This window comes from Cupressus sempervirens, chromosome 9 (genome assembly GCF_028749045.1).
Source record: "Cupressus sempervirens isolate cs-2001-9-10 chromosome 9, ASM2874904v1, whole genome shotgun sequence".
Lineage (NCBI taxonomy): Eukaryota > Viridiplantae > Streptophyta > Pinopsida > Cupressales > Cupressaceae > Cupressus > Cupressus sempervirens.
Window position 1 is genome coordinate 336570182 of NC_143126.1, and position 20431 is coordinate 336590612.

Genomic DNA, 20431 nt, shown 5'->3' on the forward strand with positions numbered 1-20431 from the left:
TATAATTAAGTGTTTCGGATTTTCATCTCTCGGGTTAGGGTGTGCCTTATAGGCCTTCACTGCCTCCCACTTGTTATAAATGTGAGATTGTCACAAAACAAAGTTTGTTTTCTCTAACAGAAATAATCTTTAATACGCATTGCTGGCTGAACTTCGATAAATGTTTTGATAGAGAATTTAAAACCCAAATCAGGATGAATTGGCACCATCTGGGCAATAAAGATGAGAAAGCACATTGATGCCAAGGTGGAAAAGAATGTCACGAGAAATTAATAAAAAAGCGACAGATGGAAGAAGAGACCTGGATGAAAATTTGATCGGCTTGAATTTGCCACGGCCATCGGAGCGGACACTAAGGGTGAATTCGTATGCATTATCGTCTCGTCCAAAGAGGGGCGAAGCTGCCTCGAAATCATTTTGAAAATTGTATAAATTGGTGAGAGCCAAGGTGCCCGGATCCACCGTGCTTATTTCCCCTTGCGCTATGCACAGGATCCTCTTGTACCTTCCTCGCCATGAATGCTTCGTTACCAAATAACGCGCTATGTAATCCACCTCCTCGGCGATTCCAACAGATGAGGAACCCGAGGGACCGCCACCGCCCTCGCTTGTCCCTGCCCCTGCCCCTGCCCCTGCGTGTCTACTTACAAAATCCATGTTGGGGAGGTCCTGCAGGTAGCGGGTGCGATTCGCATTCGGGCGGAGCAGCAACCAACCCCACCACTTTGTTCTTTCTGCCGATGTGCTGCTTCCGCCCCTCTTAGACTGATTCGCCCCCAGCTCTTCTTCCAACTTCTCCCTACTGGAAGTGGAAGGATCGTCACCTCCACATTCCATCCATCTCACATCCCCACAATTCAACCCCAACTCAGAAAAAACTGACTCGACTACAACCAACCTTGTCCGATTACCTGTGCAAGAGCATGGGTAAAAGATAAAACAGGGCTACGGCCAAGAGGACCCGAATTAGAATTCAGCACTACATCCCCCTGTTTCCACCCTCCATAATTATATGGCTTTTCTTTCTCAACCCTCTTCTGTTGGCGAAAAGAATTGTCCAAAGTTAAATCTTCGCTAAAAGCAAGGAAACGAAAAAGCTCTCGACTAAAATATAAGCTCGCTTTCCTCGTATTTTCCTTGTTGCTTTGCTAGTACCTTAACTAGAATTAAAAAAATTACATACTATACCAAAAAGAGGTCCAATGGCAATGGCACCTTGGTGTGCAATAGATATATATTGATGAGCAATTATGACTTGTTTTCCTTTCTATAAGTACTTACCTTTCTGTAGCACTATTCTTTGTGAAAATCTCTATGTTTCTTTTTCTAGTCTTTTTATAATCCTATTTTCCTCTCTATGAATGTCTATCTTTATGTCCCTCTAGCTCTATTTACATCTCTCTATCTTATTCTATCACTTTTCATTTGTCTTCATCTCTTATATCTTTATCTATTTATGTCATCAAAAAATATAAATATTCTTGTCAGCTTGTCAAACTTCTTTCCCAATATATAACTCTCATGTATCTCCTCCCCATATCTAGACCCATCTCCCTCCCTTTATTCGTCCATCTTTATTTTTCCTTATCTCTCCCTCTATCTCTATCTCTATTTTATTTTCTTTATGTCCCTAGATATATCTCCCCATCACTACCCCTCTCTATAGATCTCTTTATACCTTTATCTTTATCTATATATATCACGCATTCTCTCTTCTTTATATATTTATATCTTTCATCCCCATTATCTTTGTCTCTCCCTCTCTCTCCCCCTCTCTCGTTGTCTCTCACACATGCACATTTTTTCCTTATGTCTCCCTTATTTATCCATACCATCTCTATCTACCCCTTTCTCTTCTCTCATTAAAAATGTATTTTCTTCTCCTCATATCTCTCTTCCCTATATCCATATTTCTTCCCCATCTCCTCCTCTCTATGTCTTTGTCCCTCTCTATCCCTATATATATCTCTCTCTACCTACTATATATCACTTCATATCTCCATCTTGATCTTTATTTTTCTCCCTCTATCATTCTCTCTTCTTTATATATTTTATTCCCCCTCTCTCCCTTTATCTCTTCCTCTCATCACCATATCCCTCTTCTTCTCAATATCCATCCTCATACCCTATCTCCTTACTCTCTCTTGCTCTTCCCTTTACACATCTCTCGTTATCTCCATTCTCCCTCCCTCAAACCATATCCCTCTTCTTTGCAATCTCTCTCTCTTCTCATCTCCCTCTATTTCTCTCTCTCCATCTCTATCGGAAATTAATATATATTTTTCTTTGTGACAAGTATAACATATCAAATAATTATATATTTAAATTATTTTTTTAAAATGTGATTGCAAATCATTTTAGTTTACGAGTTTAGTTTTTCTCCTTGCTATTTTTTTATCTATATTATCTTTTAAATATCATTTGGAGTAGTGATCTAGAAGTGGTATAACACATGATGCTGAAGCTTACACATATTCAACATGGGTTACTGCAATCTGCAATTGTGAATTTCCAAAAATCTTCATAAGAGTGATGTAGAAGTGGTATAGCACATGATGTTGAAGCTTAAATGTATTATGGTGAAGTCGTTAAGAAAGCAGAGGCAATGAGGAGAACAAGATTAGTGAGTAATACTACTGTGGAGGTTAGTTCATTTTACATTGTTGAATTTACAAGAGTAATGCCCATGTAATGAGCATCTCCCTTGACATGCTACCTTGATGTATAAGGGGCTAGTGTTAACATTGCTTGAAGACAGTGGCGGGACTAGCATGTTCCCTCCACTAGGATAAGATGAAATTTATATTTTTATTATCATTTAAGAAGTTCTAAGCGCAAAAGTGATAAAACAATTATGCTATAAAAATAATAATAGTCTCAATATAAAAAATTGATTGATTATTAAATAAACTCTAAGTTACCGATTCGGGTTCAGGGTTTGGGTTCGAGTTCAGGTTCATGGGTTCAGACAAAAATAAAATTCCATTTAGGTTTATGGGTGGGTTCGTGTGTGTGTGGTTATAGATATACATATACATATATACATGTATACACACATATATACATATACATATATGTATGTATACACACATATATATTGGGTTCATGGGTTCAAACAAAAAAAATCTCATTTAAGTTTATGGGTGTGTTTGTGAGTGTGAGTGGCCACACACACACACACACATACACATATGTATATGTATATGTATCTATAGTGGGACTAGCATGTTCCCTCCACTAGGATAAGATGAAATTTATATTTGTATTATCATTTAAGAAGTTCTAAGTGCAAAATTGATAAAACAACTATGCTATAAAAAATAATAATAGTCTCAATATAAAAAAATGATTGATTATTAAATAAACTCTAAGTTACCGATTCGGGTTCAAGGTTTGGGTTCGAGTTCAAATTCGTGGGTTCGAACAAAAATAAAATCTCATTTAGGTTTATGGGTGGGTTCGTGTGTGTGTGACTATAGATATAGATATAAATATACATATACATGTATACATATACATATATATATGTATACGCACATATATACATACATACATATTGGGTTCATGAGTTCACACAAAAAAAAATCTCATTTAAATTTACGGATGTGTTTGTGAGTGTGTGTGTGGCTATATATATATATATATATATATATATATATATATATATATATATATACACATCTATGTATATGTACATCTATGTTTACATGTATATATACATATATATGTATATGTGTATATGTATACATATATAGGTATAGATACATATGTACATCTATATGTACATGTATATCTACATATATATGTATATGTGTATACATATACATGTATATGTGTATATGTATACACATATACATGTATATGTATACACATATACATATATGTATACATCCACACATATACATGTATATGTATATGTATACATCTACACATACATGTATATATACATGTATATGTGTATATGTATACATATACATGTATAGATACATATACATCTACACATACATGTATATATACATGTATAGATACATATACATATGTGTATACATGTATATACATATGTGTATACATGTATATACATATATGTATATGTATATACATGTATACACATATGTATATTCATATCTATACATGTATAGATACATATATACATATGTGTATACATGTATATACATATCATACATATACAGATATGTATACACATATGTATATATGTATCTATATGTGTATAGATACATATATACATATGTGTATAGATACATATATACATATGTGTATATGTATATATGTATCTATACACATATAGATACATATATACATATGTGTATAGATACATATATACATATGTGTATACATGTATATACATATCATACATATACAGATATGTATACACATATGTATATATGTATCTATACATGTATAGATACATATATACATATGTGTATACATGTATATACATATCATACATATACAGATATGTATATACATGTATACACATATGTGTATACATGTATATACATATCTGTATATGTATGATATGTATATACATGTATACACATATGTATGTATATAAATATATGTATACATGTATATACATATATATATACATATACATATATGTATATACATGTATACACATGCATATATGTATCTATACATGTATAGATACATATATGCATATGTGTATACATGTATAGACATATACATATATGTATATGTATATACATGGATACATATACATATGTGTATACATGTATATACATGTATACACATATGTATATGTATTTATGCATGTATATGTATACATATACACATATACATGTATATACATATATGTATATATACATGTATGTGTAGATGTATACATATACAAGTATATACATATACATATACACATGTATATATGTATATGTATATATACATATATAAATGTATACATATATTTAGTATGAACATCATAAACAAAAAGCGTGACACGTGCACAAATATCAAAATGAGCTCTCATATATATATATATATATATGTATGTATGTATGTATGTGTATGTGTATGTGTATGTGTATGTGTATGTGTATGTGTATGTGTATGTGTATATGTATATGTGTATATGTATATGTATACATATACATATACACATATACATATACATATATATATATACACATATACATACATATACATATATACATATACATATACATATACATATAATGTATATGTGTGTATATATATATACAGATATATGTATATATATATATATATATGTATATATATATATATATATATATATATATATATATATATATATATATATATATATATATATATATATACACACACACATATATATATGTATACATCTCATTCTGACAAATCTATGACTCGTGTCATATTCATATTCTAGTGATTGTAATGTCAGTGAGGGTTTTACAACATATGGTGGCTTTTATAAAATGCTCTGTGATGAAAGCTATATCTTACAGGTTCAATAACCAAGTCCTAGGGATTAAATCTAGCATAGGGTTGCATTTCATTTTAGACGTGCATTTTGGCATTATCTCAATAACTCATTTGATTGCATTCATCAACTTGAGAGGTAGAAGGTTTCTTATGTGTATCATGTTTTCATCTCAATTGCACAAGCATTTGATCCCACAGTCAATCTTCAAGAATTTGATGGAGCACCTGTCATGAACAATAAAAGTGAAACTTACATGAGATCTTAGTACATATTCATTTTGCATTATCATAACATCCATTTACCCTTTTACATAATAGAATCATGGCATCTACATCTCATCTCATAAACATACATAATATATTTATGTCTAATCAATCACATTTACATACATATACATATGCATATACATCTTATATCATATACGCTCTACATCCATATATCATAACATTTGAATGATCAAAATCCATCTAGGATACATCTCATGTATGAACATCATAAACAAAAAGCGTGACACGTGCACAAATATCAAAATGAGCTCTTATGTGTGTGTGTGTGTGTGTGTGTGTGTGTGTGTGTGTGTGTGTGTGTGTGTATATATGTATATTTATATATATGTATATGTATATATGTATATATATACATATACATATATATACATATATATATATATAGATATGTATACATATATATATGTATATATGTATATGTATATGTACATATATATGTATATGTATACATATATGTATATATATGTATACGTATACATATATGTATATATATGTATATGTATATATATGTGTATATGTATACATATATATGTATGTATATATATATACAGATATATGTATATGTATACATATATACATGTATATGTATAGATACATATATGCATATGTGTATACATATATATACATATACATGGATACATATACATGTGTATACATGTATACACATATGTATATGTATCTATACATGTATATGTATACATATACACATATACATATATATACATATATGTATATATACATGTATGTGTAGATGTATACATATACAAGTATATACATATACATATACACATGTATATATGTATATGTATATATATATATATATAAATGTATACATATATTTATATCTGTATACATGTATATATGTATATGTATATACATATACATATCTATCTATATGTATATATATACATCTATATACACATATATATACACATATATATATACATATATATACATGTGGGTGTGGCTATATATATATATGTGTGTGTGTGTGTGTGTGTGTGTGTGTGTGTGTGTGTGTGTGTGTGTGTGGCTATTATCTTTCAAATATCATTTGGAGTAGTGATCTAGAAATGGTATAGCGCATGATGTTGAAGCTTACACATTCAACATGGGGTACTATAATCTGCAATTGTGAATTTTCAAAAATCTTCATAAGAGTGATGTAGAAGTGGTATAGCACATGATGTTGAAGCTTACATGTATTATGGTGAAGTCATTAAGAAGGCAGAGGCAACAAGGAGAATAGGATTAGTGAGTAATACTACTATAGAGGTTAGTTCATTTTTCATTGTTGAATTTACAAGAGTAATGTCCATGTAATGAGCATCTCCCTTGACATGCTACCTTGATAAATAAGGGGCTAGTGTTAACATTGCTTGAAGATAGTGGCGGGACTGACATGTTCCCTCCACTAGGATAAGATGAAATTTATATTTTATTATCATTAAAGAAGTTATAAGTGCAAAATTGATAAAACAATTATGCTATAAAAAACAATATTAGTCTCAATATATAAAATCGAGTGATTATTAAATAAACTCTAGGTTACCAATTCAGGTTCAAGGTTTGGGTTCATGGGTTCAGACAAAAATAAAATCCCATTCAGGTTTATGGGTGGGTTTGTGTGTGTGTGGCTATATATATATATATATATATATATATATATATATATATATATATATATATATATATATATATATATATATATATATATATATATATATATATATATATATATATATATATATATCAGACAAAAATAAAATCCCATTCAGGTTTATGGGTGGGTTTGTGTGTGTGTGGCTATATATATATATATATATATATATATATATATATATATATATATATATATATATATATATATATAGAGAGAGAGAGAGAGAGAGAGAGAGAGAGAGAGAGAGAGAGAGAGAGCCACACACACACACACACACACATATCAGGTTCATAGGTTCGGACAAAAAAAAAATCCTATTTAGATTTATGGGTGAGTTCATGAGTGTGTGTGTGTACACACACACACACACATAGTATGTATGTATATATATGTATAGCATATATATGCATATATATGTATATATACATATATATATATATATATATATATATATATATATATATATATATATATATATATATATATATATATAGCCACACACACACATGTATATGTATGTGTGTATGTATGTTTAGCCACACACACACTCACAAACCCACTCATAAACCTAAATGAGAGCACATGATGCTGGAGCTTACACATTTTCAACATGGGGTACTGTAATCTACAATTGTGAATTTCCAAAAATCTTCATAAGAGTGATGTAGAAGTGGTATAGCATATGATGTTGAAGCTTACATGTATTATGGTGAAGTCGTTAAGAAGGCAGAGGCAATGAGGAGAACACAATTAGTGAGTAATACTATTGTAGAGGTTAGTTCATTTTTCATTGTTGAATTTACAAGAGTAATACCCATGTAATGAGCATCCCCCCTAACATGCTACCTTGATGTATAAGGGGCTAGTGTTAACATTGCTTGAAGACAACAGTAGGACTGGCATGTTCCCTCCACTAGGATAAGATGAAACTTATATTTTATTATCATCAAAGAAGTCCTAAGCACAAAATTGATAAAAAATTATGCTATAAAAAAACAATATTAGTCTCAATATATAAAATTGAGTGATTATTAAATAAACTTTGAGTTACCGATTCAGGTTTAGGGTTTGGGTTGAAGTTCGGGTTCATGTGTTCAGACAAAAATAAAATCCCATTTAGTTTTATAGGTGGGTTCATGAGAGTGTGTGTGTGGCTACACACACACACATGTCAGGTTCATGGGCTCGGACAAAAAAGATCCCATTTAGGTTTATGGGTGAGTTCATGAGTGTGTGTGTGTGGCTGTATATATATGTATGTATGTATGTATGTATGTATGTATATACACATATATAGCCATATATATGTATATGTATATGTGTATATATACATATATATAGCCACACACACACTCACAAACCCACCCATAAACCTAAATCAGATTTTTTTTTGTCCAAACCCATGAACCCAAACTCAAACCCAAACCTTGAACTCAAATTGGTAACTTAGAGTTTATTTAATAATCAATCAATTTTATATATGTATATTTATACATATGTATGTATATACATGTATATACACATGTATGTATATACATGTATATACATACATGTGTATATACATGTATATACATACATGTGTATATACATGTATATACATACATGTGTATATACATGTATATACATATATATATACACGTATATACATGTATATACATACATACATACATACATATATATGTATGTATGTATGTATGTATGTATGTATGTATATGTGTGTATGTATATATATGTATGTATCTATATTTATGTACATATATGTATGTATATATATACATACATATAGGTATATCTACATACATATACATATATATACATGTGTGTGTGTGTGTGTGTGTGTGTGTACACGCACACACATAATGTTAACTATCTAGCATGGGGTACTACAATTTGCAATTGTGAATTTTCAAAAATCTTCATAAGAGTGATCTAGAAGTGGTATAGCACATGATGTTGAAGCTTACACATATTATAGTGAAGCTGTTAAGAAGGTAGTGGCAACGAGGAATAAATGATTAGTGAGAAATATTGCTATAGAGGTTAGTTCATTTTTCATCGGTGAATTGACAAGAGTAATTCCCATGTAACGAACATCCCCCCATTACATGCTACCTTGATGTATAAGGGGCTAGTGTTAACATTGCTTGAAGATAGTGGTGAGACTGACATTTCCCCTCCACTAGGATAAGATGAAATTTGTATTTTATTATCATTAAAAAAATTCTAAGTGCTAAATTGATAAAATAATTATGCTATTAAAAACAATATTAGTCTCAATATAAAAAATTGATTGATTATTAAATAAACTCTAAGTTACCGACTCAAGTTTAGAGTTCGGGTTCGAGTTCGGGTTTGTGGGTTCGGACAAACAAAAAAATTCCCATTTAGATTTATGGGTTCATTCATGAGTGTGTGTATACACACACACACACACACATACCTATGTATGTATTATATATACAAAAAAATAAGAGAAATGTGTATAATTGTAAAACTCAAGCATTTCATAGCATGAATATATGTTGCTTGATCATTGATTAATGTCAAATGTCAAAGATATACATTAGATACCTGCTCATTAATCTATGTTCATGATTGTAAGGAAAATCATACATTAAATTACTAAATTTCAAAATGAAATTTCAAGACATAGCCTAGTTCATCAAATAATAAAGTTTAATTTATCATGATAAATGACAAGTGTTTAATAGTTTATAAATGATCATAGTATCAAATGATCTTCAAGCGTCAAAAAGGTCATCAAACAATGAGGGATCAAATGGCTTCATCCTCAGTTGCAACTATATCTAAATCCTCATCATTTGAACAAAAATCTCTACAACCTTCTCTTAAAACTTGCAAAATGGGCACACCAAAATGAGAGAGAAAATGAGAGATTAGATGAGTGAAATATTTTTTATTAGGCTCCTTTGAGGGTTACATAAATAAAGAATATAAAAAATTTATTATTTTACGTCATTTTATTTTATTTTTTAGACCCTACCACTATAGGTCCTCTCGGGTTTTCTTAGATTCATGCTAGCAAGGACCCAGACAGGGCCACAATGCAAAATCTAGACCCTGCATGCAGCAAAACAGGACACGAATCTAGACCCATGCAAACTTGGACCCAAATCTCAATTGTAGGGTGTGAACCTAGCTTTGTAGAATAAGCTATAAGAATTTCTCTCTCTATCTCCATTCCCCTTCCCCAAAACCATATCCCTCTTCATTGCAATCTCTCTCTCTCTCTCTCTCTCTCTCTCTCTCTCTCTCTCTCTCTCTCTCTCCCCATCTCCCTCTATTTCTCTCTCTCCACCTCTATCTCAAATTAATATATATTTTTCTTTATCACAAGTATAACATATCGAAGGCAAGAGCCTACAACACAACAATAAATTGTGAGCCTCTTAAATGGGAGGTCTTGGGTTCAAATCTACTCGAGCTTAACTAATAATTATAATAACTAATCACAACAAGTAATAATAATTAACCTTGGCTTTCGTCTCTTATCGATGATTTTTTATTTTTTATTTTTTAAAGTATAACATATCAAATAATTATATATTTACTAGGAAGCTTAACAAGGATTGCGGGTGAAACCTACATCTTCACTTTGGTTTTTTTCCCTCTTCCATCACTATAGCTTCGAAGCTGATATTACTATAGTTAGTCTATAGTTTTTGAGGTATGGTTTCGATGTATTTTCCTTGGACAACGTATATAATGTATAGAGTTTAAGATATGACTTGGCTACATTTTTTCTTGGCAGCATATATAATGTATAAAGTTTAGTAGATGTTTTCATGTTGTGCTCTACATAGGTAGCTAGGATAGTTTTTTTGGGTAATCAAGGCTAGATAGATTGTTCTGTATAATTTTGACAATATTAATATGAAATCTATATTTAGTTTATCTTGTTTCAAATTTGATAAGGTCTGGTTTGGCTCCCAACCGAAATGTCTTTTGTGAGTTTGCATTCTATCATCTATTTTAAATAGTTGGATAATCATCACACTTTTACCCTTAATCCAAATTACAAGGCTATAACTTGGCTCGAGCGAACAATTTTTTTAATTATACTTAAAGATCTTTGAATTAGAATGGAATATGGGTAACATTATAATAAAGATAACAACAATACAACTATTATTAACACTCCTCAAAATCTGTAGATTACCTTCACCCTTATTTCTCTGTGATTTAATCTATTAATCAATCTAGATACAAACTTTAATTCATCCAATTATTATCAAACTTAGGAGAGCGGTTATTTGCTCAGATTAGGTCACTCTTATTTACAATTAAGGATTACACATTGGATCACTTTGGCTCCTTTGTATTTTATTCCCTCCTTGGGTTATACTATTATGGTCTTTGATTATATTCTAATTTTGTATTAACAATTAACATCGTCTGGTGGTTAGCTTGTGGTGTTTCTTATGTAATCAGGGTTCTTACTCCAAACACAAGGTTGTATTCCTCAGAGTGTTAGTGGATTATCAACACTAAAATTACTAAAGTATAAATCTATGTAGAGTGTTGTGAAAATTATTTGATCAATTTTCTTATTGGGGTAATGCGGCCCTTTTTATTTTTGTCTAATAAAGGACTTCGGTCCTAGGCTAGACTAGACGTTTTCTTTCTCCGTTCTTTTCTACCAGTGCCTATTGTAACAGAGAATCTTGTAATTATTTATTATTACTTTAATATAATATAGGCTTCGGCCATTTACTGATCAAATAAATAAATAAAATAATTATATTTAAATTTAAAAAAATTGTGATTGCAAATCATTTTAGTTTATGAGTTTAATTTTTCTCCATACTATTTTTTTATCTATATTATCTTTTAAATATCATTTGGAGTACTGATCTAAGTACAATTTTTGTTAATATTTACATTCATCATAAAATAATTGGTAAGTATACATTTAAATTCAAAATTATTTTTTCCATTAAATATAAACATAAGAATTATTTAGACCTATTTAATTGCATAATTCTATTTAAGGATTTCAATATTTTTTAAAACTTTTATAATTCTATCTCCCTCTTTATCGATTTTGCTAGTTTTGTAGCATTAAATAATGTGTTAGGGGATATGACCCTAGCCACCCTTGCTAACTTTAGGCACCTAGAACTCCTAATTTGTATGTCAAAACTTGTCAAATTTTTTTTGTGAACCTTTGTAGCTAAGTGAAGAGCTTAAAGCTAATCTTTCATCTTTTTTACATTTACGGAGCTCTCTTTAGAACTCTTAGAGTACAAGGTAGTCTAAAAGTGTCATTTTGAAATGTTCACCTAAAACTCTTAAATAATGTGTTAGGGGATATGACCCTAGCCTCCCTTACTAACTTTAGGTACCTAGAACTCCTATTCTGTAAGTCAAAATTTGTCAATTTTTTTGGTGAACCTTTTTAGGTGAGTGAAAAGCTTAAAGCTAACCTTTCAATTTTTTCACATTACGGGTCTCTCTTTAGAACTCTTAGAGTGCGAGGTAGTCTAAAAGTGCCATTTTGAAATGTTCACCTGGAACTTGTTATGTTCACCCCTCAATAGTTGCTCACCAAAAAAAAGTACATTTTTGCACAAATGGACCAACCCTTGCTAACTTAGGTACCTAGAACTCCTAATCTGTAAGTCAAAATTTGTCAATTTTTTTGGTGAACCTTTTGTAGGTGAGTGAAGAGCTTAAAGCTAACCTTTCAATTTTTTCACATTACGAGGCTCTCTTTAGTCTAAAAGTGTCATTTTGAAATGTTCACCTGGAACTTGTTATGTTCACCTCTCAATAGTTGCTCACCAAAAAAATAGTACATTATTGCACAAATGGACCAAAAAACAACCAAGAAAGCTAAAAATTGATCAACTATTGGTACAAGTGTGATTATCTATTAGCTCATGTGCTATCATTTTGGGCATTGTTTATGAGTGGTAATTTGAGGGATCTATCATAGTGGACGTGCAATCACTAAAACATGAGTTGCTACTAGTTGTATCCCCTATTTTCATGACCATGCCAACGAGTTTGACTCCAGTGAGATCAAGATAAACCAAAAAAATGAAATAAATAGTGTAGTATAAACTTTTCACATTGAAGATCATTTTCTATTTTTTTTAGTAATTAGATCCTTAAAGTTGTGAAGATCATTATGATGCAAAAACATCCAATGCCATTAAGTTATTGTTGTGCAGAATAATCCATGGTACAAAATGGAGCAAAGGCAAAAAAAAATATGCACAACCTAAAGTCCATGTTGGACCTCAAATTGACCCCGGGGAAAATAACATCAGCACTGACAATAATATCACAAATAGGCTAGGTTTTCTAAATCTTCTCCGTATCCGTCCAATTTTTGGTAGTAATATTTCCTTTCATTTTCATTTGCAATCTTCAAAGAATTGTTGATAAAATAAAATTTGAAATGAGGTTTTGTACAAAAAAACCTTGTAGAAGAAGTGGAAAAGGCTCTACAATCTATTCAAAATATTTGAGGTCTTACCAAGATTTACTTATCAAAAACAAAAGAAAGAAAAAGTTGTAAACAAAAATGAAGCAAAGAACACATTCACATCATGGGTTTGAAACATGGTGCTGACCTCTTGGATTTGACATTCTCCGCCACATTTGTTAGCACTCTTGATTCTTAAGAGAACTACTTAGTGGAGGTGAACAATAATTCAGATGATATTGTTTATGAGATCCATGGTAGTTTATAGGTGAAGAGTCTTCCTAGATTCTCTTGGTGACATTGCATTTTTTAACAATTATTGACAATGCAACGAGGGACCAAATTCATGATGAGAGAACTGAATGACTTCTCATGATGCAATGAGCAACCAAGATGTAATGGATGGGCGTGGAGGGTTTTCAAACACTTTCAATTGTGGATAGACAAAATCAGCTCATTAATCTTGTGTAGGGAATGCCTTCAATGTAACAAGTGCCATGTAGTGACTAGTATTTGTCAATTATAGTTACTATCACTTGTGCTATAGGAGGCACAAGGGACGTAAGGGAACAACTGATAGGCAACTTTGGATGTGACTATTTTGATAATTGGTAACTTATTAAAAATTTTGATCTCTTTGAAAATATTATGATAATTGAACTAATTAACATTAATTTTTAAATATCATTGCCAAGGTTCTCACTTCCAGGCTCCTCAGAGTTCTCCCTCTGATTATCTCTCCTCAACAAACTGGCTTTGTCCCAGGCAAGTAGATCCTTGATTCAATTGTTTCGGTTCATGAGGTTATCCACTCTCTTGAGGCGGGCAAAAAGGAAGGCTTCCTTCTTAAGCTAGACCTGTCAAAAGCTTACGACAAGGTTGACTAGAAGTTCCTCTTTGTTGTTCTTCATGCCTTTGGCCTCGATGATCAGGTTTGCAAGCTCATCTCCCAGCTTGTGTCTTCTCCCTCTTTGTTGGTTCTGGTCAACGGCCACCCCTCTCCTTTCTTCTCCCCCTCTAGGGGTCTAAGGCAAGGAGACCCCATCTCTCCGGTCCTGTTTGTTATCATGGTGGAATGCCTTGGCAGACTCATCCAGAAGAAGATCAAGGACAGGTGTTTAGTGGGTTTGAGGCCTTCTTCGGGCCCATCCACTTTCACTCATCAACAATTTGTGGATGACATGATTTTGGGGGGTGAAGCTTCAGTTCGGGAGGCCAGGACCTTCAAAAGCATTCTTAATTCCTACACCAGGGGTACTAGACAAGCTATTAACTTAAACAAGAGCTCTGTCTTCTTCCTTAATACTCCTCTAGAGAGGCAGAGGAAAATTGCTCGAATTTTGGGTTGTGGCATTGGGTCCCTGCCGGCGACTTATCTTGGGCTTCCTCTAGGCTCCAAACCCTCAGACTCCTTTTGGACAAGCATTATCGACAACTTCATCAAGAAACTTGCTGGTTGGAAAGGGGCCACCCTCAGTCAGGCAGGTGAATGCATCCTGGTTAACTCGATTCTCCAAAACCTCCCCACCTATGCCCTCAGTCTCTTTGGGATTTTGGTTAAGTTTGTGGATAGAATAGAGAGGATTCAGAGGGACTTTCTCTGGACTAGAATTGATGACCACAAGAGATACCACCTAGTTGCTTGGGACCAGGTTTGCTTGCTCAAAAGCCAGGGAGGTCTTGGAATCAGGAAAATTTCTCACCTCAATCAATCCCTCTTAGCTAAACTCCCTTGGCACATCTTTCAAGGCATAGGGGTTTGGAGGGACATCTTGGCTGAGAAGTACTTGGGAGGCTTGTCTCTCTCCTCCATTTTCTAGGGGGCCGAGCTGCCGTTGGGTTCTAACATTTGGAATGGCATCTTGAAGGCCCTTCCCCTTGCTAAATCCAGGGCCAAATGGAAAGTTGGAATTGGAGACAAAATCCTTTTTTGGCAAGACAGTTGGATTTTTTAGGAACCTCTCAATAACCATCCTTCATTCGGCAGGTGGGCTGATCAGGCTATAGGCAAATATGGTATGTTGGTTAGGAACTACAGAAATGGGAATGAATGGCACAATTTGGCAGAGCTTTCACAGGATCTCGAGCCTTTGATGGCCTCTTTGAATGCTATCAACATCAACCAGATAGTCGACACCTTAGTCTGGGGAGACTCTTCTGGGGGCCATTACATTGTAGCCTCAAGCTATCTTTCCCTTGTGGGCACAAGGGAGAAACCTATTTGGGCCAAGGCCTGGACCCATGGATTAATGCCTAAAATCAACATTTTCTTTTGGCTCCTCTTGCAAGACAAAATCCTTACCCTGGATAATTTAGCCAAGAGAGGCCAATTTATTCCCAGCAGATGCTGCCTCTGTAAGCATGACCTGGAAATGGTTAATCACATTTTCATTCACTACCCCTTTTCCTCTAGAGTGTGGAGTATTCTGACTTCCAATATGAACTTCTACTGGTGCTCGCCAGCCAGTATCCAGGACCTCTTCATACAGTGGAGTAGCAACCACAAAGGCTTGGAATCCCAAATTTTGAGTTCCTAGATTATCCCACACTTTTGCTGGGGAATTTGGAAGGAGCACAACAACAGGATATTTAGAGACAGAGAAGCTCCTGAGGGTATTATAGCAGAGAAAATTGATGGCCTCATGAAAGAGAACTATTCCACAACTAGAGATGGAAACATAAAGGATAGAGGGAAAATTAAGACCAGGAAAGAAGACAAGATCAAAAGAAGAGAGCAAGCTACCTGGTCCTTCCCCCCCGAAAACTGGCATAAAGCCAATTTCGATGGAGCGGCTAAGGGGAACCCTGGTCCCGCAGGATGCGATGGAATCATAAGAAATAGCTTGGGAGGGGGCATTGCTACTATCTCCTCCCCTATTGGTCACCAAACCAACCATTTGGCTGAAGCCAGTGCAGCCAGACTCACTATTAAGTTGGCCCTAGACTCAGGGATCGAACAACTATGGCTTGAAGGAGACTCCCTAAATATAATAAATTGTATTTTAGGAGTAACCAAACCATCATGGACCATTGAAAGCATAATTGAGGACCTAAAAATGGACTTGAGCAAATTTAAAAATTACCACGTCAGCCATGTCTACCATGAAGCTAACGTGGTTGCTGATTGGTTCGCAAACACAGCGGTCACATTCAATTCGGTGATGACGTGGGGAAACAATAATCATTTTCCAGCGACGACTATGGAGCTCATCCGAAAGGAGCAAATTCAAGGTACCAACTCAAAATCTTTTTATGATGATGACACATGCTAAATCATGTTTTAAAAAGGGAATCACTTGGAGTTATGCGGAACCCCCACCGTTTCATAATAACATGTACGGATTACACGAGTAGAAGAAAGCCAGAGTTAAACCCAATAACACGTGCATTAAAGCTCTCGTCCTTAGCGATTTTTTCATCTTTGAGCTCTGCAATTCTGTTAAGGGTTTAGGGTTAGAGAGGCATAATATTGCAATGGTGGGAGAAAGGATTAGAAGAGAGCCATGGGGAGAAATAGAGAGCTGGAAAGAAAAAGGGAAGGTTTGGAAAAAATTCCAGAAGGGCGGCATAACCAGCTTCATGGAGAGGCACCATGGTTTCGACGCGGGGGTTACCAAGATTATGGTTGAAACCTGGCACAACGAAAAGGTCAAAATTGATGGTGTCTCCCACCAAATCACAGAGGGTCTCATTGTAGAGGTGATAGGCTTCTCCCAGGAAGGCATGAGCTTCTTCAGGGATAAGAAGATGTCCGCCAATGCCGTCAATGCTTTTGTCAAGAACGACAAGGAGAAAAGAAAACTGGTAAAGATTGACACCTACTATGACATTGAGTCCATCAAGAAATTTTGGGGGCTTGTTCTAAGGATCATCATAGAGTATGTCACTTTGGAGCCCAGGTTTGATAGAGTCAGGACCCATCATTTTGTTCTGCTTAATCATTTTAGACATAAAGTGAAAATCTCCTTTCCTTTCTATATTTATACTTCTATGACTAAGAATATAGAGAGTTACAAGAAATGTCCTGTCAAGAACCCCGCCCTTCACGAAGGTCTTTTGCTCCTCATTTTTGAGTTTTTGAAAACCCAGACAAGAGTCAAGTCCATTGGGGTTTTGGGTGGCTCCTTGGAGGACACTACCAGCTCTGACTCAGGGGAAGTGTGCGTTGTGAAATCTATCAAGTCTGAAACCCCAAAAGCTAATCACTCTCCTCGCTTCCCTAGCAGGAAGAGCCCCAGGTGCCCAAACCCCCTACCCCTCATCCTAAGGAGTCTAGTGATGAGTCGGATATAGAGTCAGAGGAGGCAGATTTGGTGGCAGAGAAGGAAAGTGAGTTGGAAGACGACAAGGAGAAAGATAATGACAAGAAGGAGGAGACCCCCTTGGTAACCTAGGATAACCCCAAGAAAAGAAAATTGGACCAGACCCCAACCCATGATCATCTCAGTGACCACGCTGATTTGCCCCCCAGCCCTACTGTGCCCACCTCCCCCCTAGAGGTCCCCATTTCGCCCCCAGAAGAGATGATAGAAATCATGGTTGAAAAGGGGGGGGAGGCCATCAAGAATAATAAGAGAAGAGCTTGGAGAAATTTCAATATGGATAGTGTCAGTATGGGCATTGTTAGAGAACTTGCTAAAATCCAGGTGTTGGGGGATCTCGATAGTAGCACCCACTATGACGAGCTCCTTGACCCGACTCTTCTGGTTCTCTCTGACAATGTTCATGAAATGGGTTTCAACTTTCTCAACAATGCAAAGAATAACCTGATTGACAATTTTCGCTCCATTAAGTGGCTTTTTCAGGAAATTGAGACTCTGAAGGACAGGTCCAACTAGACCAACAACAGGGGGGATGTCAAGGATCATGAGGCCAGAGGTAGTAAAGACCAAGTGGGCAACCAGGAAAAAGACAGAAGCCAGGACCCTAGAGACAATCAGGAGGACAGAATCACTCGGCTCGAGCAGAAGGTCCAAAGGCTGGATTCAGTCCACCAAGTTGTGACTAAACAGATTGTGGATACCCTCCATACCTTGAGTGAAAACATTGTTAATCTAGGGGACTATCTGACCAATGCCGGTCTTGTGGGGAACATGGAGCAGAGTACAAAGCACGGAACCAGTCGAGAAGATCCTCAGAAAGAGACTGGAATCCAAGAAAGTCAGGGGGACCAGATGCATTTCCTCCCCACGATCCAAGAGGAAGAGGCCAACCAGAAGGAAAGTGACGTTGCAGAAACCCTGCTGGCAATGGAAAAGAAGGGACACTAGTCTGCCCGCCAGGCTCTATTCCTGGCCTTTGTTTCTTAGGCTTGGGGCCTTTTTGTTTCTGGCCTTTTGAGGCAGTTTTTTTCTGTCTTTTTTGCTTTATGTTGTTTTTTGCTGTAAAACTTTGGGTTTCAGGATCCTTGTAAAACCTGTTTTCCTAATAAAAAAAATTAATTTTTAAATGTAAAATATTTGTCATTTGTGATCAATATGTAAGCATTAATTTATTGGTTGAAGTCTGTGTTGGAGACGTTTTCATCCTTAAATAGAATTGATGTTGTTATTATGTTGTACAACTTTGAAGTAAACTTTATTATATAATTAGATTAGTTTTTTTGGTAATTATAATGTTTAGCAAAACTTTAGAAAAGTACTTGAAAAAAATATCAAAAAATGGAAATTAGAACCAATTTTAAAAATGTGAAACATGTGAATAAAAACAAGCAACAAAGCATATACTCTCGACCTTCCAAGAAATAGACATTTTTGGTGACTAGTCCAAACCCTAGTCCTCAAATGCTTTGTAAACATCCAATGCATCAGCCACAGCTAGCACCACAAGGCCCTAGTAGAAAAATAGATGATTTTTGGAGTCACTGCATCAATCCTCCTTCCTTCAATCAATCTTATTCTATAGATTCATGATTTGTAGTGAAGAAATTGAATCCCTTTTCAGCCTTAATTGGGCATAGTGAATTCGGGCATCCTATTACATCGTAGATGAATTACAATCATCAGATTAGTAATAATAAGTCAGGAACTACCATTCAAGAGATACAGGTGAAATCTACTAAGAGGTTTGGGTTTCAGTGAGTAGCAAAATTCAATGGGAACAACAAAGCAAGAAGCAAATTTGAAAGAAATCAGGTCAATACACTCTAGCTCTTATCGGATCATATTAAGGCAAATAAGCTTTTGTTAATTCCTCAAACCATTAAAATAGATGATTTCCCCAAATTAGGCAACATCTCTACCTGAAAGGCTTTTTACCTAATATCATTTGCTCCACTATAAGATTAGATAAACAAATTCTCTTCTTTAATCATACTAAATATACAACCCAAAATAGGTTACCCCTGTATTCCCAACATATAAGATTTCTATCTGAACCCAATGCGATTTCCCTCAATATTCGTGAAGCACATCTTCGAAAGATAGAAATTTCAAATCCCAAATCACCATATAACCCTTCTAAAACATATATCCCCCCCCATCGTAGGAATGGTACCCCCAAGTCTCCTATACATTCATCCAGTCATCCCCATACAACTCCTCGCCCCTTTAATAATAAAACTAAAG

The 20431-nt window shown here is 34.4% G+C and overlaps 1 protein-coding gene across 1 annotated transcript in view; it reads right to left on the bottom strand.

Moving 5' to 3' along the window:
- GRV2 (DNAJ heat shock N-terminal domain-containing protein) overlaps positions 1-1082 on the bottom strand; it is a 234639-nt gene extending 233557 nt beyond the window's left edge. The window contains exon 1 of the mRNA XM_089800047.1: positions 302-1082. Within this exon, the coding sequence (XP_089656173.1) occupies positions 302-837 (536 nt within the window). The 5' untranslated portion in view covers positions 838-1082. The remainder of the gene's footprint in view (positions 1-301) is intronic.
- Positions 1083-20431: the final 19349 nt, after the last annotated feature.